At 43.0% G+C, this 23,970-nt stretch overlaps 2 protein-coding genes across 3 annotated transcripts; both read right to left on the reverse strand.

Annotated features, from left to right (window-relative positions):
* Window positions 1-1,971: 1,971 nt before the first annotated feature.
* On the reverse strand, window positions 1,972-11,641 carry dok2 (docking protein 2). Its single transcript, XM_080767029.1, has 8 exons — window positions 11,311-11,641; window positions 10,977-11,114; window positions 9,720-9,887; window positions 8,032-8,140; window positions 5,088-5,266; window positions 4,476-4,685; window positions 3,708-3,815; window positions 1,972-3,257 (listed from the first exon to the last, which is right to left on the reverse strand). The coding sequence occupies exons 1-8, from the start codon at window positions 11,368-11,370 to the stop codon at window positions 2,520-2,522; spliced, it is 1,710 nt and encodes a 569-aa protein (XP_080623155.1). The 5' UTR covers window positions 11,371-11,641; the 3' UTR covers window positions 1,972-2,519.
* Window positions 11,642-12,001: 360 nt separating this feature from the next.
* Window positions 12,002-21,002, reverse strand: LOC308316421 (bile salt-activated lipase-like). 2 transcript variants are annotated; one of them, XM_080765048.1, is made up of 12 exons: window positions 20,931-21,002; window positions 19,129-19,285; window positions 18,836-18,955; window positions 18,441-18,638; window positions 17,831-17,961; window positions 17,281-17,388; window positions 16,977-17,103; window positions 14,881-15,067; window positions 14,419-14,622; window positions 13,562-13,759; window positions 12,772-12,882; window positions 12,002-12,547 (listed from the first exon to the last, which is right to left on the reverse strand). In XM_080765048.1, exons 1-12 carry the CDS (start codon window positions 20,988-20,990, stop codon window positions 12,481-12,483), a joined length of 1,668 nt encoding a protein of 555 aa, XP_080621174.1. In that variant the 5' UTR covers window positions 20,991-21,002; the 3' UTR covers window positions 12,002-12,480. The 2 variants fall into 2 exon arrangements, with proteins under 2 accessions (XP_080621174.1, XP_080621175.1); XM_080765049.1 differs by lacking the exon at window positions 17,281-17,388.
* Window positions 21,003-23,970: the final 2,968 nt, after the last annotated feature.

Below are 23,970 nucleotides of genomic sequence, written 5' to 3' on the forward strand. Positions count from 1 at the left end.
GTTTGATTTGATTTGATTCCTTGACAACAAGCGTCAATGAGTATCAGCTGTATACAGATTACAGAAACCAGAAACGGAACAATTCTGTTTTCAGAGATGTTTTCGTTGTTGAGAGGATATGTTTGAGCTGCAGGTGAGTTATATTCATGAGTACATGCATGATGCCACGATCTGGAAAAGCTTAAAACACATGTTAAGCTCTGCATCTCTGTTTACTGAGCCAGTTCCAGGACTCTACAAGCTGCTCTGCATCTCTGTTTACTGAGCCAGGTCCAGGACTCTACAAGCTGCTGTTAAGCTCTGCATCTCTGTTTACTGAGCCAGGTCCAGGACTCTACAAGCTGCTCACGAGAACTGATTTTACAGAAGACGAACAGATGAAGATGGATGAGGTGGAGTTATAACACACGCACGCACACATACATACACACAAACACTTAATGTGATGTCATTATTGTTAAATTAAAGCTGCTGACTTGTATATATCTTGGTCATAAATTCAATGTGGCAGGTGAATGGAAAGTCATTGAAATCATTTTTAGAGTGTTCCAATTTCCACCAGACTTGACAGATGCAGTACATCGACCCTGCCAATTATCATGAAATTGGAAACGATTCGAGTAAAGTAACATTGGCCAAAGTCCTGCACTTTTCTCCCAACTTGAGGTTCGGGCTACCGTACGCAGCCCTCACATCTATAGTTCTCTCACACCTATGTTGTACCGCCGAATCCGACCGATATGTGGGCATGTGACATCATATTCAAGAGGGTGGTCTGAGACTTCCTAACTTTTAGTGGAAATACTGTAGCCTATATATACAAGCTTCTGCCATTTAGTGAATTTGCTTAATCATGTTGGAGAACTTGCTAGAGGTTCTCTGTTCTAGGATCTACATACATGTAGTAGGCACAAGGTCTTCCTGACACGTGAGTTGGATCCTATTGTCCTTTGGAGGAGGTTATAGCTGACTCCTGTGAAACAACTCACTGTTCGGAGAAGAGAACACCAACTTCCACAAACAAATGTACCTCTTGGGGGAGCTGCAGCAACTGAAACAACAACACTGGACTGAATAGGCTCTAGTCTAGTCTATGCACATGGTCAAACAGAGTCAGGATGCTGCTATTGTGCATGTTGGCTCACTGGAAACACTCAGCTACACCAGTGGGTCTCAAAGTGTCCTGGTTCCAAATGGCCCCATATGGGTGTGTAACTCAGTTATGTTTATTTATTTGACATGGACATCACAATCTCATTGTGATCACGAGTGCTAGTTCTCACCTGTCCAATACCTATATTATGGAGGAAGGGGGAGGGGAGGAACTTCTAAAAAAGTTTGAGAACCACTGTATACACGGCAAGGAACAGAGCCTTATAATTAGTATCATCGCTAACACCTTCATTTAATTTGGCACATGTTATGAGTATCACAGTACAATACAATTTATAATTTATATCGGAGGATGATAATTCATTTGCCTGTGCGGCTACTTGATAGAGGCCCAGAAGTAGGAATAGTTATTTCCAAAATTGCTCATGTGCATCGATGGAGCCTATATTGCAACTATATAGCTAGCATGTTTTTCCCATGCAGTGTTTGTTTAATGTTCCCCCCCCCTATAACGGTTAACCCCTGTTGAACACAGGGAACATAGCGATGATCAAATTCCCATTGACAATGAATGGAGAATTTACATATACGTATGTGTCTGAGCAAAATGTCATGATGATGTACGTGTACGATAAGAGTGCCCCTCACTTCACACGGGTGTGATTCTTTTACCACCATTAAGTGAAAACTCTTGGCTATCTGTCAATATTAGCATCTTGTGTGTGTGTGTGTGTGTGTGTGTGCTGTTTTGAATTGGAAAGTGCATTGTAATCTCTCTTTAGAAGCGTTTTTCATCATCATTATCAGTATTAGTATATAGGGTAGTAGGGTTAGTACCTCAAGCACAGTGAACAGTAATAGTCCAACAGAAACAATACGTTTTATTTCTAATTTCCAGGTTCTGTACAGCAGTTGGAAGATTGAAATTAGCGATTAATTATTCAATCATTTCCTAGTTTGATATTTGACTGTTGCCTGTTTAACATTGTGCTATTCTGTTTAAAAATATACAAAGTCTAGTCCAAAACAACACAAACATATATTATATATTATGTACCTTATATTTGGAAAAGTGTCTTTTGAGTATGTGCTCTTTATTAAAACACAGCCTATCACTGCCATCTCCTGGACAGAGGAGTGTGCTATATTGCAGGAGAGAAAGGACTTGCCCTGAGTTGCTTTTACCACAAACATGACAGGCCTCTGACAGGCCACTTCCTGTTCCAGTCAATGTTCTAGATCAAGTCAACATTTTCTGCTATTCAGACATTGTATGTCTGTGAAAATGACTATCAAATAGCTGAAGATCCTGAGGGTGTTTGATGCTATTTCCACGGAAAGGAAAAAGTATTTCAGTGCACTAGAATCGTGTGTGTGTGTGTGTGTGTGTGTGTGCGCGCCTCATCTCATCTGTTCTCTCTTTCTTTCACCATCACATTGTCGTACGGTGAGTCCGCTTCCCGCTCTTCGGCGGCAGGAAACGCCCTCTGTGGGCGCTTGGGTACGGCATAGTCATCCACCCTGGGGTCGTACAGGTACTCCTGACCGTTAGCGTCAACATCAGAACCCATGCTCCTCCAGGCGTTGCCTCTCACCTCCTCGGGGTTGTCGTAGAGGGCGCCGGCGGGAGCTTGCGGATTCGGCACGGCGACGGTGCAGCCCTCGGGCTCGTCATAGATGTGCTCCACCTTCCTGGGCAGCCCGGCCACGCCCCTAAAGGCCACTTTGACCTGCGATTCATCGATACAGTCGTAAAGCGGGTCGCCCTCCGGGTCACCCGCCTCCGGCCCCTCCAGCTCTCTCAGGCTCAGCCCGAGGGCGTGGTGGGAATTGAAAATCTCCATGACGTTGTTGGCGATGGTGTCAAAGGGGAGGGAGTACTCTGAGTCGGCGACTCTCTGTCCTCTCGTGTGTTTCTCTCTTCCATCTCTCTTGTCTCTCGCTGGATGTTGTCCGGGCAGGGTGATCTCGGAGTAGGCCTCCTGCTCCTGGTGGGCGACATGCTCTGGGTCCTGGTCCGGGCTGCTGTGAGGCAGCGGACAGCTGGAAATGGGCTTCACTTGAGTCTTCCTGCCCATCATGGCTCCTCTGGTGTCCAGCGTCAAACTCTTCACTCCCGTCAACACCTTGTCGACCGGAGGGGACTAGAGGAGAGGGAGAGGAGAGGAGGGGGGTGGGACAAGGAGGAGAGAGAATAATAATAGAATAGTCCTTAATTAATACAGACTGTTTTGTACACTGAGTTAGGGGTTTGTGTTGTTGATGTTGCTATACCAGCTGAAAGAGGCGTTTGTTTTGTTGTGTGGTATCTACAAGCTGAGTTTGGGGTTTGTGATTGACTGGTTGATTGAAAATGTTATTCAGTTTTCAGAATGGATACAGTTCAAAGAAAGTACAGGTCATTACAAAAACTGCAAAAAAACCCCAGAAAAGACTTGTTTACGTCAGGGTCCTCCATTTTCAATTCATCAGAACATTTAAAGACGTACAAATATACACTTCTATGCAAAAAAATAATAAATCTATACAGTTTATAAGTATATAAAAGGGAAAAACATGTTGATGTTGTACCTATGCCTCTGTGTGGTACCTACCAGCTGAGAGGGGCGTTTGTGTTGTCTAGGCGAGACCTCTAGGTTCAGACTCTGTTTCTGACTCGGACTCGGAATGTCGTTCAACAGACTGTACACCATGTCATCATCCTGATAGATATAAAGCAAACCCACCACTTATTTCTGCTCTGAAAACTCTACATGCAAGTTATGCTATGATCATGGTAGATGTGGAAAAATGGGACATCTTAATTAAAATAAAGCATAGATTGGATGGAGAAGGAGCACTCATTTTGTTTCACTTTTTACATCCCTTGAAACCAAGCACATGCGCTGACAGCCAGGCATTGAAGCTTGTGAGGCGCACCTGAGCGAGCTGGCAGGCAAAGGAGTGCCCATGCCGAGCAAACCGATGGCCGTGCATGTCGACAAGTGTGCTGCACGTGATTTGAAATTGTGCATAAATATGTAGGACACTGAGTAGAATAGATCGCTTTACCTTTCCTGTCGCAACCAGATGCATTCCTCCTATAGTCTTGTGGGTAGACAGACCCACTGACTACCTTATTTCATCAATAGATGGGTCGTGTCGTGTGCTACGCTGCGTTGTATGTAGTCAGAGGGTTGCATTTTCAGAGCATATTTTAATGATCAATCAATTGATTGTGTTCTGACTTGGATCAATGGAAATAACATAGTACTTTAAGTTACCATTCATTTCACCATTCCCACTTATAGTATCCTCATGGCCCACAGGTCGAGAATCACTTACGTACAGTATTTAATATTTAAAATGAGTGACCGGCGTACCTGCATAGGTGAGTGTAGTAGAGGCAGTTCCGCCGCTCCAGACGTAGTGCGGTGGCGGAAGGTCCCGTCCTGTTGGGAGGGCAGGGCAGAGCGCTGCAGGCTGATGGCTGCCTCCACAGCCTGGAACACCATGTTCCCCTGCTTGGTGTCAAACTCAAAGCTGCCCTCTCCGCTGTCACATCGCCGACCCGCCTCGAAGGAGAAGGTTACCTGGAGGCCACACACACACATACACACACACACACACACACACACACACACACACACACACACACACACACACAGGTCAGGGGAAAAGGGACATAAGGGATTTATAATGGGGACATAAGAAGGGCTCAGGAGAGGAGAATGTGTAGCTTCATGTAATTAGCTCTCAGAACAGCTGTTAGCCTAGTGTATGAGAGTCAACTCGTGACGAGACCAGCATTAGAAAATATCCTCTTAATGAACTTAATTGATATTAGTATATTTTAATGCTGATACCTTTGTACTTTTACTCAAGTAACTCCTACTTGTAACAGAGTATATCCACATCACAGTATTGATATAAGGAAAACATGCGAGTATACTTCTTCCACCCGACCCGACAGCGTAGGAAATGGAAGCATGTACCTTGTCCCGTCCGAAGCGTCTCAGGTAGCGGTAGGGCCAGCTGTAGAGGACCTGGGACGCCTTGCTGTCCAGCAGCAGCAGGCTGTCCACGTCGGCCCTCAGTACGAACGCTCCTCTCAGCCGACACCTGTCTGCCGCCTCACTCCTCCTCATGCTCACTCTGAAGTCACGCACCAGCACTACACGCACGCACGCAGACAGAAAGAGAGAGAGAGAGAGAGAGATTGCTGAAATTTTAATTTTCAGTCAGGACAACTCAACAGTTTAGTTGAAATTTAAAACTTTTATGTAATGTTTGCTAGAATCATGAATAATCCTTTCAACATAAGGTAGTAGTCAAATTACTTATACTTCACACTGGGTGTGTTTTTTTCTTTTAAAGAACATTTATTGAATTGATTAGTTTATGGATAATCATCTCTGTAAAGAAAATAATAATGACCATAATAAACTAACTAAACTAAAAAAATAAAGTACTACAGTAATGCTAATGTAAAGCACAATAGTGATCCTAAAGAAAGAAGTTTTACCCATCAAACTCAAATTTCAACATCAAAAGCATGCAGTAAGAAAGTGACTCAATGTCTTAAGTTTCCACTGCAGGTCATCACTACTTCTGCAAAAACAGCTCACATGACGTCGGGCACTGTGTGTGTTTGTATTTGTGTGTGCGTGTGTGGGGGCGGCCATCTGTCTCGACCGGTTGTGTTAAGATAGATAGATAAGGAGAGAGGGTCAGAGGTCATGGTACTGTAAATATGCAAAAGTGTGCAGACAGGGAAACATGTAACAAAAAAAGCAAATAACCCAAAAAGTGAGCGACACCCACAGCCACAATACTAGAGGGAGCGAGAAGTACCATCCACTTATAAAACAAACTTCTACAGCACTGCCACCCAAATGCCCTGACCCCCTCTCAACAAATACTGATCGCTGGCTTCCTTTGCGCTACAAGCTCGTAGCGCACCACTCTGTGGCGTGCTATGAGCTTGCAGATCTGCAATTTATCTTTAGCTAAATTATAACATAATGTTTAAAACACCAAAATGGGTTCCCGCCCAAAATGGGTTCACACAGGCCAAAATAAAACCTTTCAGAAGGACAAATGTAGAGGAAATAATCACTTCTCCCTGGCTTCAACAAGTATATATATTTTTGTATTCCACTCTGTACATAGTGTTTTATATTTTGTGATGACATTTAATTTAGTTGTTGTTTTTCATGTCATGTTTATGAATTGAATACATAGGACCCGGATGGAAACAAGACCACAAGGACTTGTTTGACTATACTTGACTGTCTAATAAAGTATTCAATCAATCACTTTATCAATCAATCAGTCTTCCTGTCAGCAGACACCTGTTTCCATTATGCATACACTTACTGCAGCATTGCTACACAGAGAGACCACAAAACGGGAACATACACAACCACTTCTCCACTACGTAGGCATCTGCCGCACAAGTTGGTGTGTCTGTGTGTGTGTGTGTGTGTGTGTGTGTGTGTGTGAGAGAGAGAGAGAGAGAGCAGGATGTGTCAACCAGCTATAGCTGAGTAACTTAGCCACAAAGGCTGCTAAATATAGCAGCTCTGAAACTATGGCGACGAGATGACTTACAGGCTGTTCAGCTGACCTGAGGTCAGTAACACAAGACCGCTAACAACCATTCTACTGTACGCACGCACACACACAAACGCACGCACACATTTGGGTGTATTTTATTTTATTGGTTATTTTATTGACCGTCCATGTGTGCGTGCCTGCCTGCCTGGTGTGTGTGCACATGTATAGCCTACTGTACAGTATTGTGTGTGTGTGTGTGTGTGCTGAGTGCTGACCATTGGGAAATCTGGGACAACTCCCGAATGGCCGGTTCAGGCCGAATCGGGGTGCATACTTAGTTTAGACTAGTCATTGGTTAGACATGGGTTAAGGTTAGGTTTAGGTGTGCTGCCCCGTGGGAGGTTAGGGTGAGTGTTTGAGATAGGTTGTAGTTGTAGGACTCATGACTAGTCTAAACCAAAAACTGTCTAAACTAAGTACTGCACCCGCCGAATCAGGCTAACCGTTTTTTGGGGAAAAAATATTTTCTAAAAGTGTTTTTATATAGGCCTATGTAATTCATCCGCGCACCTTTCTAGGCTGAATTAGTCTAATTCAGTCTAATTAATCGATGAACGGTGTCAGTTATTTGGCCTCTAATTATTAGAGGCCAAATAACTGACACCGTTCATCGATTAATTTTTGGGTCAGTTCTTTCTGTGCGCGGCCGAAAGGCCTCCCCAACGGGGCGCATACGTTGGTCCGACGTACTAAAAATCCAGTCCGACAACATGCATGGCTGGTTAAGGGAGTGTTCGGAAATAGCGCACTGAGCGCACTGTGCAATCCAAACTAATTGTCGAGTGCGCTCCGGTGCGCTATTTCCGAACGTGCCCTAAGACTCGTCACCCGTGGCTTCCGACATGCGTTGCCGGTTAAGACACATGCGTGGCCGGTTAATTAAAGACTCACCCGTGGCTCCCGACATAGGTTACTCACCTTTGGCTTCCCTGTGAGGTTAGGGTTAGGTTAGGCCGGGTTTGAGCTAGGGTGTCGGACTAATGCCTGTCGGACTGTTGGTACGTCAGACCAAACACATGCATCAGTTTATGAACACAGCTCTGAAGACAGGGGCGGCGGTGGCTCAGGGGTAGAGTGCCTGGATGGGAACCGCAAGGTTGCCAGTTCGAACCCGGGCTCCCCCAGAGTTACTGTCGAAGTGTCCTTGAGCAAGACACTGAACCCCTAATTGCTCCCGATGTGCTAGTTGGTGCCTTGCATGGTTTCCGCTGCCATCGGTGTGTGAATGGGTGAATGTAATGCACAATCTATGTAAAGCGCCTTGGATAAAGGCGCTATATAAATGCACCATTTACCATTTACCAAGACAGGCAATCCTACCTGTCTCTCTGCCGCTATACAATGAGTTGTCTTCCATTCTCTCAACTTCCTCTTCCTCATCCGTTATTCCTCTATGCAGACTCCTCCTCTTTTCCTCTGTCCAGCTCATCTGTACACACACACACACACACACACACACATTTGAGAAATTAGGGAAGTTATGATGTCTCAACGCAGCATTGAGGTATGACTCAATCACAGACTAGCCAGGCGAGGCAGGCTACATTACACTCACAAATCACAGACTAACACCAGACTATAGTGTCTCTGGCTGACTGATCCACACAAATAATATTTGATATGGATAACAGACATGTGGCAAATTAAAGGAAAAAACAGAATAACTGAGCGGAGAAACAAAACAAATGTATGTGCTTCCATCCAGGTGTACAGTGATACAATTAAGCTATTGGCATCATATCATCTGTGGCAAGAATAAAAATGCTGAGAAATTCCAGGTGAACAGCGCTGAGAGAAATGGATCTACAATGATTTATAATTGGGGGGTTAGAACTTTTAGTTACAAAGACTGTTCAACTGGCAATTTATATTTAAATTACATATATGTATTGCCGTTATGGGGAAAACGACATTAAATAGGTTTTGAAACTGTGGTCGAAAGTGCACATTTTGATGACCACGGTGCTCATGCCAAACCCTATGTAAGCTAACCCAGAAGAGCAACTCTTTCTCACGTGACTGAGAATGTAGGACATGTTCAGACTGTCATCGGCAAGGGTCATTTAATCAACAACTACTGTACAGTACATGGATGTTATAGAAAGGCTGCAGTGCTCAAATTCCTCATTCATTACAAAGACAAATATGTGTGCATTTGAGAATAAAGTGGTGCAAAAACAAAATCATATACTGGTCTACAGAGAGCAGAGATGTGGAAAACCGTGTCACAACCCCTGACATGTTCTGTCTCCCCGTTGTGTTTTTCCTGTATTTGTTGTTTCCTAGTTATGGTTGGTGTTTTACTTTTCAGTTCTGTTCCATTAATTCCGAAGTAATGTTGCATTCCTTGTTTCCTTGTTGGGTTTTGCTTTACACTTCTGTACCTTTATTTTGTAGTGATGTTATAGTGTCCTGGTTTCCTCTGTAGTTACTGTTCTCTGTCTTGTCTCACCTCCCTGTGATTACTAGTTTTCTCCACCTGTGTCCTGTTAGTCTCCTTGCCAATTACTGTGTTGAACTGTTGTGTCCTTGTGTATTTACTATTTATACCCCCCTGTTATCAGTGTAAAGTGATTCTTTTCTCTTGACACCAGTGTGCTTCCAGTGTTTTAGTTAGAATTCTTAGTTTTTGAGTTATAAACACTGAACCAGGTATGTATGCCAAGGTGCATTGAAGCTGTTATGGTGGTTTGTGGTGGCCCAACGCTTTACAATGCCTTTATCCAAAGCGCTTTACAATGTTCTCTCATTCACTCATACAATTACTCAGTTCAAAGACTCTTTGCTCAAGAACACTTTGACCATCATGTTATTTTCCTTTTATTTGCCACCCATCTATGTATTTACACACATGTAGAGCTGAGTCAACTCAAATAAAAATATTCTGTATCGGAATGTGCATACAGGGAATGCTGATGTGTGTGTGGTGTGTGTGTGTGTGTGTGTGTGTGTGTGTGTGTGTGTGTGCGTGCATGTGTTTTATGTGTATGTGAGGTGTGTGTACTTACAGGGAAGGCAATCTCACAGAGTTTGTGAGTCCAGTCGTCCAGGTGTGCTCTGTCTGAGGCAAACACATACAGTTTCTCTGTTGTCTCTACGAGGAACGGTCCAGTGTCTTTGGGACAGCCGTCCATCTCGACCTCCGACACGCGGATACAGTCGGACAGACGGATCACCTGCGAGACAGGTACAGACAGACAGATGGATCACCAGGTCCATGGTTCTCAAACTTTTGTGTCAAAGACCCACAAATTGATGTATTGGCCCCCAGGCCATAAGAAGATTTGTGTTATAAAGGCATTGTGAACTAATGAGATTGTTTATTTTTTAATAGCTGAAGTAGGCCTATAAAGGGTTTTACCTGGTTTTGAGATAATATATTTATAGATATTGCTGGGGGCCCCCTGGAACCCCCTCTACGACCCCAGTCATGGGTGAGGTCACACATGGGGCTTATAATAGTGTGTTCTCACATTCTCTATATCACAGTGTGGTATGGAAACTGTTCAGCCTGTGACAGGAAGAAGCCTAACAAGGTAGTTAAAGCATCGTCAACAGTAATTGGTCAGGATTTGCAAAGCATAACCACAAAAACCCTAAGAATAGGTATGGAAATAATCTGAAACTCTCATGAATGCCTCCTTCCGGAACAAAGTTACAAAGAATATTATCACATCACATGAACCATAGGGTTAATTTTAGCTACCGGTATTTGACAATTGACACACAGTAGAACAGAGTGGTTAAGACCAGAACTATTTGTTTCCGTAACTGCAGATAGTCTGTAGCAGTGAGGGCCCTTATAACTTGCTGAATCGATTATGTTTTACATGGGTCTATATATATTTTTTATGCACCTGATTTATTGTTTTGTCTATCCCGAGCACAGAAATGGTAATAAAGTATTGAATCTTGAATCTATAACCCGTTAGAAGAGAGAACATGACATGGAATAACAGCTCACTGTCTGGTTCCCAACATCATGGTTACCAACAGGAGTTCACATGGAACCATGTGTCTGGCACAAATACAGGTCCATTTGGTTCCAATTATTGTACATCCTTCCTCAGAGTTAAAAATAACATGTATATATTACAGTGTAGATTGTGGTCCCCCAGTGTAGATTGTGGCCTAATATGCATATCATTCTGGGGAACCTTGAAATTAAAAATGTTGAGTCACTGCAACAGAAGTATTGTGCAGTTGCACGCAGCAGAGGACAGTAGAATAGAACACAGTCTAATATAGAAGCCAGTGGAACGTACCTTCTTGTGCTCCTGTTGTTTGCGGAGAGTTTTATCATTCTTCTCTGTTGTTCCTCCATCTTTATACTCGAAATACTCCAGACGAGAAATGGAACACACACACTCTCTATACAACACGCACCACACACGTTTCCACTTCTACACAGCATGCACACACACACACACACACACACACACACACACACGCACGCGCACACGCACACGCACACGCACACGCACACAGACGCATTTACGCACACACACATCACATGCACACTGTAAATTATTTATACACAGAGATGGATAGATAGTTATATGTGCCTGAATAGATTAGTAGTGGTGGTGGTTTGTATACCTTTCCAAAGCGTTGTTGTTGAAGGAACAATATCCCTTGTTTCCTGATGTCCTCCCCCATGACCACACAACACTATCCTCCTCTCTTCTCCTCCTTGGCCTTCTCTTCTCTCTTGCTGTAGTTCAGGATCTTGGCTTTTCGGTGGTGTTTCAACCCTCGAGTTGTAACACTATCTATACTTGTCCTTTCTACGGTCTTCCTCTTCTCTTCTCCTCCCCTCTCCTCTCTCCTGTCTCTAATTCTCTTTTCTCTCTTTTTCAATATAATGTAAAACACAAGCATTTGGTCCTCAGACCGCTACTCCATTACTTGTGCACTCTCTTATCCTCTTTGTCTCTGTCTCTCTCTGTCTCTCTCTAGCGCTCTCTCTCTCTCTCTCTCTCTCTCTCTCTCTCGGGTCGTCACACATACAGACAGTTGACACTGACATAGCAACTTCCTGCCTTTTCACGCTTTTGCAACTCTCTGTGTGTGTGTGTGTGTGTGTGTGTGTGTGTGTGTGTGTGTGTGAGCGCGTGCGTGCATGCTCATGTGTGCATGTCTATTTGAATGCGTGTGTGTGTGTGTGTGTGTGTGTGTGTTTGAGAGATACTGAAACACTGTTCAATATCCACCTGTGCGTGTGTGCGTGGACCAGACTTAGAAATGAAGCATCCAGTCAAATACATCTATATAATGTTTAATAGACAACACATTCAATAGTGGTTCTGTTGTTGGAGAATCCTGATTCCATGTGGTTTGTCTGTTTTTGGACTCCATTATGACCACATCAGTAGAACAGGTTGGAATAGAAGACGGCAGAACAGAGCGAATGTGTTCCTTTCAGCTGCTGTTTAAATCAGTGGTTCTGACGCCCCGGGGGTCCTTGAGGGGGTTCTAGGGGGTCCCCAGCTAACTGAGTAACTGAGTTATGGCCTATTATCCATATACTAAACAGGGGATCCTTGTAATGAAAAAGGGCTTAACCCATTGAAACCAGGAAAGCATCTGTGTCATTTTAGATTGTTGTGTTGTAAGATATACAAGCGTGCACATCTGCTATTTTTGAGTGTGAGAACTTTAGTATCGGCCAGAGGCCTTATTGGGTTTTACGAATCACTGGTTTAAAGACGAAGGCTGGTGTTGTTGTTGTGTTGAGATTGTTGTTCTTGTCATGTTGTCGTCACGTTGTTAGACAGTGGGCAGTGCGTTGTAGGTGGTCGTCCAGTAGCGAACATACTCTGCTCTCAGGTCGTTTCTGTGGAAGATTACAGATGTTATACTGTATGAAAGCAGAAATATTAATCCAATGTTGAAATAGATGAATATGTGATGACAGTGGGTTTGACATAATATGGAACATATTGGTCTATAAGCCGGTCTATATGTCCTGCTGGTGGACAGAGATTGTCCATGATTGACAGAGAGTCATTAATTATCCCAACTGATGGGTTCACAAAGTTGGTTCAAACAAAGTGTTACCCGACAGAGTTCGCCTTGGACATCTTGCTGTTGATGATGAGATGTGGTGGGTTTTTGGTTGTGAATGCAGGCCAAGGCGCGGGAACCTTACTGTTTCCTCCGCTAGGATCTCTGCACAAAGCACACACACACACACACACACACACACACACACACACACACACACACACACACACACACACACACACACACACACACACACACAATATTATATTCACTCCGTGTTTGAGTAGCTGTTAAATGTTTCTTAAATAAGAAGTCCATGATTATATTTTTGTTTTTGTTTGTTTAAAGACATCAGACATCGACAAACAACATGTCATATGATGATGATGATGTGCTACTTTATGTTAGTGATGTTGGATTTCCAACTTTGTCTTTACTGGGACAGAGAGTAGGACAGCTAGTGTAGGAGAGACAGTACAGAGTAGGAAAGCTGAGAGGGAGACAGTGTAGGACAGACAGCAGGACAGTTACGGTGAAGTAAAAAAAAACCATGTTTGATATTCACGCTTCAAAATCAGGGAAATTATGTAAAATGTCTGTCTCTAAACACCACACTACAGGATAAATTGGGCAGCTGATCTGTTCAGACCAGCCTCGAGTCAGGAACGCTCTCGCAGTTGTTGGAAGAAGTGAATCAGACCCATAATCTGATCAATTATCAGCATTAGTGCAAAAGATTTTAACATAAAATCTGAAACGGAAGTGTGCGTGCCAGGGCTATAACGGGACTGCTGTGTTTCTCTATATTGTTCTGTTGATGCATTGATAAAGGCTCTTTGTTTACCCAGTTTTGGCAAAGTTGGTCCAGTAGGCGATCATGTACTTTGACAGGTCTCTGTGTCTGGGGAAGTAGATGATGGGTGTGGCGTAGGGTTTGCCAAACAGATACTGGAGTTCCTCTGCGTGTTCCGCCCCCACCCAGCTGGGGAACCCTGGGATACGAGTACCCATGTTGAACAGGTAGGAGTAGGTCACGGCTCCCCTAAGGGACAAACGCAACACGTTGAAATTAACAAACTGGGCCTGCTCTCCTACAGACACAGTGGAACTCTAGCGGATTCTAATGAAAATCGACCGATAAACACCAGTAAGACAGGTTACTTATCACTTGAATGCAATCGAGCCAGCAGGCCTGCCTAAGTCTACTGGCTGTGAGTAGGAACGTGTTGTCCAACTATAGAACAACGACTGGCCCAGGAAATAATTCCCCATGCATTTGCATGCATGCCAACTCGGATCGTGACAAATCATGACAACAAACACAATTGTTTGGGCCCAACAAATAATTAGAAAGAAGAAAAAAAAGGCAGCACTTTTTTTTGTTGGACCCACGTGACAACTTTTAGATCAGCACAAGCGAGTCCCTCACACTGAACGTTGAATAAAGTAAATATAGCGTACTCTCACGTGTAATAAGAATAAGAAGTAAATTTACAAAGTTAGGAATTTTCTTAATCTTCCTCATTTTCTTTTTGTGAATTAGGCCCATTATTCCTGTGACCTGAAAGAAAGGGAATCCAGTAGTGATGTAACAGAACTAGAAATTGAAGAGACTGGAAGAATGAACATTTGAATTAAACAAGATTGAACAGCAAAGTCATTTTGGAAACGGGAAACGTTTTTTGACCAACGGCTGCTGACCTAGAATGACTGGCGTGGAGATGGAGGGCGGTCTGAGTGGGAACCAGGAAGAGGTAGTCGGTCTCGATGTCGGCCACGGTCTTCTTCATGTCCTCGTCCGTGGGGAAGGACCCCCAGTCGGCGGAGTAGACGCTGTAGGTGGAATTGATGGCTGCTGCTCCTTTAGCCTTGGTCAGCACTTTCAACAGGCCTTTGATCTCCTCCCTAGAACACAACACGGGTAGAAGACAAGTACTAATACAATAGAATACAATAGAACAGAATTAGAAATGCTTGTCCTTGTGCTGTGTTGTGACTGTGAGATCTATTATTTTCGGTGTTAAATAGGTTGAAATAAGTCTTCTCCAATATGAAAATGTAATGCACATTGTAAAGTGCTTTGGAGACAGGCACTATAGGAGTAAGAGAGTGTGTGTGTGTGTGTGTGTGTGTGTGTGTGTGTGTGTGTGTTGCGTAGCGTACATGGTTGTTGGTACTTTTTTCCTGTTGATGGAAGGAACATCGACGCCAGCGAAGAAATGTCCATCCATGCTGTTGACTCCGGCCATGTAGTCAAACTCAGCCGCGTTTCCAAACAGAGCACTGGGATGGTCTGGGATGAAATCACCATCTACCACTGGAACGTGTTTCAACAGGTCCATTACTGGCCCTAATGGACGGGAGAGACATGTTGAGTGAGGTTTTCAGGCATTTAAATAAAACATTAATTTGTTGGATGAATCTAAAGAGATCGCTTCTGCTTCCCTTTGTTTAGTTGTGTAAATGGAGCCACCTAGAGGAATAAGAGGAACTGACATAAAAGTGCCCTGATTGTAACCGCTGTTGGAAGCCTCATTTATAGTGTCACTCGCTACCAAGAGCTGATTTTCTCAAGCTACTAACAACGCGTTGCATGAGTGACACTGACACCATCATACTACAGTATGAATTGGGCTCATCCCAATATACGCTACACGTCCCCAGGGGGATCTATGGCGTACACGCATAGACCTGGGGCTGCTGGCGCTTTGGCATGGGGGGGGGGGGGTCAGATCAACATATGGAATGAATTCTGCACTGGCCATATATGGAGCGTGTCTTGAGTGTACAGGGTTTGATGAGGTCAGATCAACATTATGGAATGTCAGAACAGGTCAGCTTCATATATGGAGATCTAAGGGTAGCTGCAGGGGCAGTGTCTTGAGTGTACAGGGTTTGATGAGGTCTGGCCATATATGGAGTGTACAGGGTTTGATGAGGTCAGATCAACATTATGGAATGTCAGAACAGCTTCATATATGGAGATCTAAGGGTAGCTGCAGGGGCAGTGTCTTGAGTGTACAGGGTTTGATGAGGTCTGGCCATATATGGAGTGTGTCTTGAGTGTACAGGGTTTGATGAGGTCTGGCCATAATGGAGTGTGTCTTGAGTGTACAGGGTTTGATGAGGTCTGGCCATATATGGAGTGTGTCTTGAGTGTACAGGGTTTGATGAGGTCTGGCCATATATGGAGTGTGTCTTGAGTGTACAGGGTTTGATGAGGTCTGGACATAATGGAGTGTGTCTTGAGTGCACAGGGTTTGATGAGGTCTAGCCATAATGGAGTGTGTCTTGACTCTTGAGTGTACAGGGTTTGATGAGGTCTGGCCATAATGGAGTGTGTCTTGAGTGTACAGGGTTTGATGAGGTCTGGCCATAATGGAGTGTGTCTTGACTCTTGAGTGTACAGGGTTTGATGAGGTCTGGCCATAATGGAGTGTGTCTTGAGTGTACAGGGTTTGATGAGGTCTGGCCATAATGGATCGTGTCTTGAGTGTACAGGGTTTGATGAGGTCTGGCCATATATGGAGTGTGTCTTGAGTGTACAGGGTTTGATGAGGTCAGATCAACATATGGAATGTCAGAACAGGTCAGCTCCATATAATTGAGATCAAAGGGTGGGCAGTTCAGAAACCCGTCCACCAGTGACATCATCGATGGGGAATCCAAGTTAATAGAAACGGCAGGCTTTCTATTCCTGAAAAGTTGCAATGCGATAATGGAATCCATCGTTCTCACGATAATACAGAACTAAATATACATATTTTTAGATCTTGTTTAAATCATTCAATCAATCAATCAATCAGCTACTGAGCTACTGGGTAGAGTGCGGATATACCGCGAGGTTCCCTGTTGGATCCCAGGCTCCCCCAGAGTGTTGAAGTGTCCTTGAGCAAGACACTGAACCCCTAATTGCTCCTGATGTGCTGGTTGGTGCCTTGCATGGTTTCCTCCGCCATCGCTGTATGAATGTGAGTGTGAATGGGTGAATGTAATGCACAATCTACGCAAAGTGCTTTGGATAAAAGCGCTATATAAATGCACCATTTGCCATTTACCTATATTTATCCGTATAACAATGAAAACACAATTTTCAAAGTTTTAAAGAAAAAAAAACCTATATATTTTTAATATTAATGCTATATTATTATAATTTTCTTTGTGTTTGCCAATAATTTGGGGGCCCTGCACTTGCAATACCCTTATGGGCCACCGGTTTGGAACTGCCACTCTAAACAGACATGTTGACTCGTTGTGACCTGATCCCAGCACCAGTTCCATGATGTTGATTTTTCCCGCCATGACGACGCCAACAGGATCCATCATCTTCATGCACAGCAGCATGTTATCTTCATCTGTGGTTTTGCAGCCCAACGTCCTAGCGACCTACAGACAGTGTTGGAAAGGTTACTCAAAAACGGCAATATATTACCTATTCATTTATTATTATTAACTAACTATGCTGAAGCAGATAAGAGGTCAAGTGGTGTTGCTCAGAGGTTTGTCTAACTTATAGATCTGTTCTTTGAAATGTCTTTGTTCTTGTATGCGTGTGATTTGTACCTTCTTGGTGTTGGCCATTGGGTCACTTTGCAGTGCCCATGGACACAGAGCGGTGCCACTCTGAGAGATGGCTCTGCGGAATAAACCTTTATTATAGGGAGACAGCATCTGAAGACAAGACGAGATAGGAAAAGGATGGACAGATATGTTATTCATGTGGCTATGTACTGGTAGTATGCTGTAGATGCAGTATTTCAACTAAACTCAAACTAAACATAACTGACCATAATTCATTGATTATTTCATTTGATTGACCGGGAATCACTGAGTAGGCCCTTCCGTGTTGACGTTGAAGTGTCATTTCTACTGGAAATGGTTGCTTAGATCAGTGATTCTCAAAGTGAGATCCTTGAGGAGGTTCCAAGGGGACAGCTACATGATTGAGAACCAAATGGACTTTGTCTGTAACTCTGAGAATGTACAAGTATAAACAAATGGACCCGTAGTTATGGTGGTCCGTGGCCTAATGCAAAACAAACCTTGAAATTAAAAGGTTTGAGAACTAACGGTCTACTAGATAGAAGATAACTCAGTGTGGTGCCTTTCTGACCTGGTAGCTAACGCTGGCAGCTCCAGCTGACTGGCCGAAGATGGTGATGTTGTCATCATTTCCTCCAAAGTTTCGGATGTTCCTGTGAACCCAGGAAATGGCTGCATGCTGGTCCCAGAGACCATAGTTACCTACACGCACACAATACAGCAAATATAAAAGGGCACTGATCAATCAAGCACTATAACCGTTTAAAACTATAAACATGTAGTTCTAAAAAAAAACACAGTGATAACTGTAGTTATTGTGCTTGTTGTGAACAGCTCTTAATAATGTAACACATATTATGGACATTAGTATATTAATACGTTTCTGGTATAACATGGCTGTAGTGGTTAATGTATGTATTGTAATAATAATCAAAATCAACAAACTAGTAACTATAAGGTTTTCAAATAAATGTAGTGGAGTAAAAGCACAATATTTGGATCCGAGATGTAGTGGAATAGAAGTAAAAGTATTAGACTTTGGAAATACATACGCAAGTAAAGTACAAATATGTACCTCAAAATTGTCCTTAAGTAGTACAGTACTTAAGTAAATGTACTTAGTTAACCACTGTACTGTAACTGTATTAAGTCATACCTGGTATCCTGTTTTAAAGTCGTACCTGGTAACCGGGAATCTCCGGTACTGAGGAATCCCAGTGTTCCGACACGGTAGTTCACCGTGACAACGATAACTCCGCCCCTGTCGGCCATCTCCTTGCCATCGTACAACGAATCACCCAGAATGGCAGCGTCATTAGACGCTCCCAGCAGGAAGGCTCCTCCAAAGAGGTACACCATGACAGGAAGGTTACTGGAAACTACAAATAGGTACACCATGACAGGAAGGTTACTGGAAACTACAAATAGGTACACCATGACAGGAAGGTTACTGGAAACTATAGAAAGACATGAGAAGTTAAGTCGCTACTACACCAACGCCAAGTCCAATTCCTGTTCCCGAGTCTACTGAAACACATGTCAAATGCGTGCGTGCGTGCGTGCGTGCGTGACCTACCGCGTCGACCATGGGGGACAAAGATGTTGAGGTAGAGACAATCCTCGCTGCCAACTGTCCCCATCTGCAACATATTGACCTGGAGACACCTGTCTCTGTACTTGGTGGCCTGCAGGACTCCTAGAGACGACATCATTATCATCATCATCAGACACCACCCACAACAACATCATCATCATCCTCTCCATCATAACCTTTAACATACTGTACGTCACCGCCACCGTCATCATCAATCTACACGAATACACACACAGTGGACAGAGGCAGAGTTGGTTGTCGTCATGGTGACGTACCGGACCATCCAGGGTGAGGTTTGGGTTTCTCCCATCTGCCAGGAACATCAGCGAACGGAAGGCCTTTGAACACATCGACAGAGGAAGAACCGAAGATGCCGCCCATCTGCACGTTCTTTCCTTTTACCCTCCCCCATTCTGTATGCACTTCACCTAGCTACACACACACACACACACACACACACAGTTGTACACACACACATGCATGCGTGCGCGCACACACACACACACACACACACACACACACACACACACACACACACACACACAGATCGTAAAGGTTAAATAATAATAAAATGCACATGGGCACTGCCACTGATGCACTCATGCACCTACAATATATAATTTATTATTTGCCTCTGAAATGTATAGTGGCGTAGCAGTAAAGCAAAAGCAGTAAAGTATTTCCCACCGTGAAAAACTGTAAATTAATTGACAGTTTTATATTTTATGATAAGAAAACAGAATATCTTTTAACCACAATAAATTATAAATGTTCTCGTTGGCAGCCATTTGCTGTCATCTTTTTAAATGTCCATATTGTCCATATCAATGAAATGTCCATGTTCACTTTGCATGAAGTAACAGTGCAAAAGAGGGGCCTTAGCATGCTTGAAGCTTTGTTGTTTTACAACAAATGAAACAACAGATCCCTAATGCACTTATGCACTCGCTTCACGATATCTGTCCCCATAAGATCATCTGACTAAATTGTGTCAGTATTATGTCAGTACAACACTATTATTATCTTAGTACAACACAACAGTTACCTCAGTGCACAGCACTACAGTATTACTATTATCTCAGTACAACAATTTACTCTAGTCAAGGGTAACCGGTCACGTAAATAGAATGCATACAATTAGTGCAACTAAATAACTAGGATTATCTGGTAAACATAAACCTTTGTGTCTGCCTTAACCAATCTAAATTACATACTTGAAATTTGTGGTCAAGCAAACAGTAGCCTATAGTATATGTCTATGTATGTAACATACACGTGAACAAGTGAAAAGTATAAATTATAACTAGCATCTATCAAAGCAGGCAATAAGAATACGACTGGAGGGAAGAGGTGAGGTGAGGTAGTCTGAAAAGGTGATGATTTTACAAACGCAAGTGATGATTATGATAGTCATACTGTACATCGCCAAGACATCTCAACAAGAAAATTTGCTTTCTTGTAAAACTTTGCTAGAAATGGTTACATATATTGCACAACCCCCATGGCCAACAACCTGCAGTAGCTATACCACACCTGTCAGTGTGGAGAACCTTCATTTGAATGGACACAAGCCGATATTATGGCCTGAACTGGGAGCCCTAAATCTTCTACGAGAATGTAGGCTACAGAAAGACCTGGAACTCTGGATTTTTAAAATGTATGCCTTAATTTAGAAGGGACAAAGGACAAAGGCTGTGAGTCTAGAGGTTGTGAGGATTGTGAGGTGCGGACCTCACAATCCCCTCTGGTGACGGCCCTTGTACTGGATGGGGAATGTGAGTTGGGTCGGCATTATTTACTGTTACTACTGTCGCAAAATTGCTTGCTCCGGGTGGGATCTCTGTCGGTTCTCTGCTCTACATTACATGTAAAGTGTCTTTAGACAACTTGTTGTGATTTCACACTAATAAAATTGAATTGCCTGCCTGATAGACTACTCTAATGTCTAACTAATGACTACTACTAATGTTTTTTTTTGTTGAACACTCATAATTTTCAAAGCATTGTCATCCCATATCTTATACGATTCTATAGTATTCTAATAAAACTGTGTGGTAAAATGGTAACGGGTACTTACAGTAGCAGCAGAAGAATGTGCTAGCCACATGGCTAGCACTCCTATCACTGTGATAATCATCCTGTGTGTGTCTCTGTCTTGGCCACAGACTGAAATAACTTCTCTTCTCAATTTATATCCAGGGCCAGGCAATAGAACTAGAAGGCCCCTGGCTGACTCCACCCCCAGGCAGACTGACTCCTCCTCCAGAAAGAATGACTCCTCTCCCAGATAGATACGGTGTACAGTACACCTTAACAGTAACACCGTATTGTACATGCGCGCACACGCACGCACGCACGCACACATCACACACACACACACACACACACACACACACACACACACACACACACACACACACACACACACACACACACACACACACACACACACACACACACACACACACACACACACACACACACACACACAGTCACACACACACACACACACACACACACACACACACACACACACACACACACACACACACACACACACACACACACACACACATTGACTGCCATTGGATTATCATTATTCTTTTCTTTTCATGTCATATGAAAGCAGGGAATCATAGCTTCAAATTGACATATTGGTTTTTCAGTTTGACCCACCAGTTTTGGAGATATGGATTATAGATTTCTCTATAAGCCATATCTCAGTGAGTTGAGAAAACAGGCTTGAAAGGTTCACTTCTGTGGACTCTAGCATTACTTACACCTAGCTACATGTTTAAGCTTTCATTTCATATGTCGATTTCAGCTCTGACATTTCATTCACACATGTATGTGAAGAGTCTGCCTGTGCTCTTGTGCTCAAGTGCTGATTGAGCTGCTCCGATTGATGATGGAGGCTGATTGAAGGTCATAAGCTATATGGGTATAAGTCAAAAAGAGATATTGGCAGATTTCACCTTTTGCATAAAACATTTGTGATCCATGTGTGAATGTGAACGTCTGTCATCAGGCTTACAATCTAAAGGAGCAACTTGGACACTCAGGCATGAAGGAAGCATGAGTTCAAGTCCGTTGCTCTCCACTTGTCCCCCATATATGGGGACTAGGTTGGTGGAGGGTGTGTAGAGCCCATGAAGGATCACATTAGATGATTGACACAGGGGTGAAAAATGGGTTACAAAATCGTGGGATAAAAAATATATTAAAAAAACCAAAAAAGAAACACTAACTTTACTAACTTACAGGTTAGAAAATCCACTTTGAAACCGCACAATATCACATCAAATGTTTGTGTTGTTGTTCTATCTATATCTACACCAGCCAAAACCACACAAGATGTGAAGTTGTGAACAATAGTTCATATATAGCCTATAGGGCCTCAAGGCAAACAACAATTTAAATTACATTACATTACTTTGTTACTTGACTGTTACGTCCATGTGTTTAATCAGACCCATTGGGATTTTGAAGGACATTTTGTGATTGTTATTGCACAAAATGCATCCCGTAATGTTTGAAGTGTTTCCAGGTCCAGCACCTGCCTTGAAAGGGGAATGTGCGCAACCTCGTTTAATCTTGTCCGTGCGAACACACCTGCTGTTACACAGTGGTGGACTACATTTACTGTAACATTTATCAACACTGACATGTACAGTAGAAACACTCTGTACAAGTAAAAGTCTGGGTATTGGCATCAAAATATACTTAAAGTACCAAAAGTAAAAGTACTCATTATGCAGAATGTCTATTTCACGAGGTAGGCCTATCATGTATAACATGATGTTTTGTAATAATAATTAAAATCTACGTAACAAGATAGTAAGTTGTAACAAAGGGAGTCTACCAACGTGCCTCAAGCCTAGAACGGCTGGCCCGGTGCATCACAGGAACAAGGACATATGTTGCAGAAGGAGAGGACACTGGAGCAGCATGGACATTTTAAGCATTTTTATTAGGTGTTAGTATACAAAAACGACTTTGACCTTTGATCTTCATCAGAGTCATGACTCTGAATCTTTCTTCTTCTTTCTTTGGTTGACTTTTTTTTATTACATTGGTAGCCATTTTATCACCGAAAAAAGATTTGCCTCCTGGAACCTATAGATACGTACATCTTTGTGTGTGAGAATTGTCACCCTGCGAAGTCTGCCTTGCTGATATTATTATTTGATCCAAATAGAATGGATTCAGATTTTTCCCATGCAGGTGTAAAGTAGGCTAGTTGATAGTGTTATCAGCGAGCCAGGTGAAGAACGAGTTCAGACTAGAGCTGTTCCTGTCTGAGACCAGCAAGAGGGGTTCCCAGCTGTTTACTTGTATGATGTTGTTAAAAATGTTGTTAAATGGTGCTAAACGTTTGAGACATCATTCCATAGGTTAGTAGGCTAATTCCCTCATTACAGCCATGTTACAGCTACCACATTCGAAAGGACACCAATGTCTGTGCAACAACACCGATCCATGCAGTCCCAAGTGCTTGTGTGAACTAGTAAGTAAGTAAGTAAATTTTATTTATAAAGCACCTTTCTTAACAATGTTACAAAGTGCTGTACAGTGACACAATAAAATCAATCATAATTAAAACAGGACAGTAGAACAAGCAAATAAGAACAACATAATCAAATCAAATAAAATCAGAAAAATGTTCCCGAAATAAAAAGGTTTTCAGCAAACTTTTAAAAATATCCACAGACTCAGCATTTTTTAAAGTGCAAGGCAGGGCATTCCATAAAGTAGGTGCAACTACTGCAAAGGCACGGTCACCCATTTTCTTTCTCTTAGTCCCAGGAACTATTAGGAGGCCTTTGTCTGAGGATCGCAGGGATCTCACATTGACCTTGGGGGGCAGAAGATCACAAATGTACGGTGGGGCCAGTCCATGTAGGGCTTTAAAAGTGGTTAAAAGGATTTTAAAATCTATTCTAGCCTTGATGGGCAGCCAATGGAGTGTGGCTAAGACCGGGGTGATGTGTGCTCGACGGTTGGTGTTGGTGAGAATTCTAGAAGTGAAGCCAACAGAGCGCTTTACTTCTCCAGCTGCATTCAGTTCTTTTAAGAGTGAAGAATATTTAGGATCTCATAATTATACTGTGTTGCAA

Source organism: Protomyctophum bolini (genome assembly GCF_963924005.1).
Source record: "Protomyctophum bolini genome assembly, chromosome: 6".
NCBI lineage: Eukaryota > Metazoa > Chordata > Actinopteri > Myctophiformes > Myctophidae > Protomyctophum > Protomyctophum bolini.

Coding starts and splice junctions, on each gene's coding strand:
- dok2 (XM_080767029.1), bottom strand. CDS start 11,370: ATGGGGGAGGACATCAGGAAACAAGGGATATTGTTCCTTCAACAACAA. Junction 5,267..8,031: donor GTATAGCGGCAGAGAGACAG/GTAGGATTGCCT, acceptor GCGTGCGTGTAG/TGCTGGTGCGTGACTTCAGA. Junction 3,258..3,707: donor ACAAACGCCCCTCTCAGCTG/GTAGGTACCACA, acceptor CCTCTCCTCTAG/TCCCCTCCGGTCGACAAGGT.
- LOC308316421 (XM_080765048.1), bottom strand. CDS start 20,990: ATGATTATCACAGTGATAGGAGTGCTAGCCATGTGGCTAGCACATTCT. Junction 18,639..18,835: donor TGTCCCCCATGGTCGACGCG/GTAGGTCACGCA, acceptor ACCTATTTGTAG/TTTCCAGTAACCTTCCTGTC. Junction 13,760..14,418: donor CTCCACGCCAGTCATTCTAG/GTCAGCAGCCGT, acceptor TTTGTCCCTTAG/GGGAGCCGTGACCTACTCCT.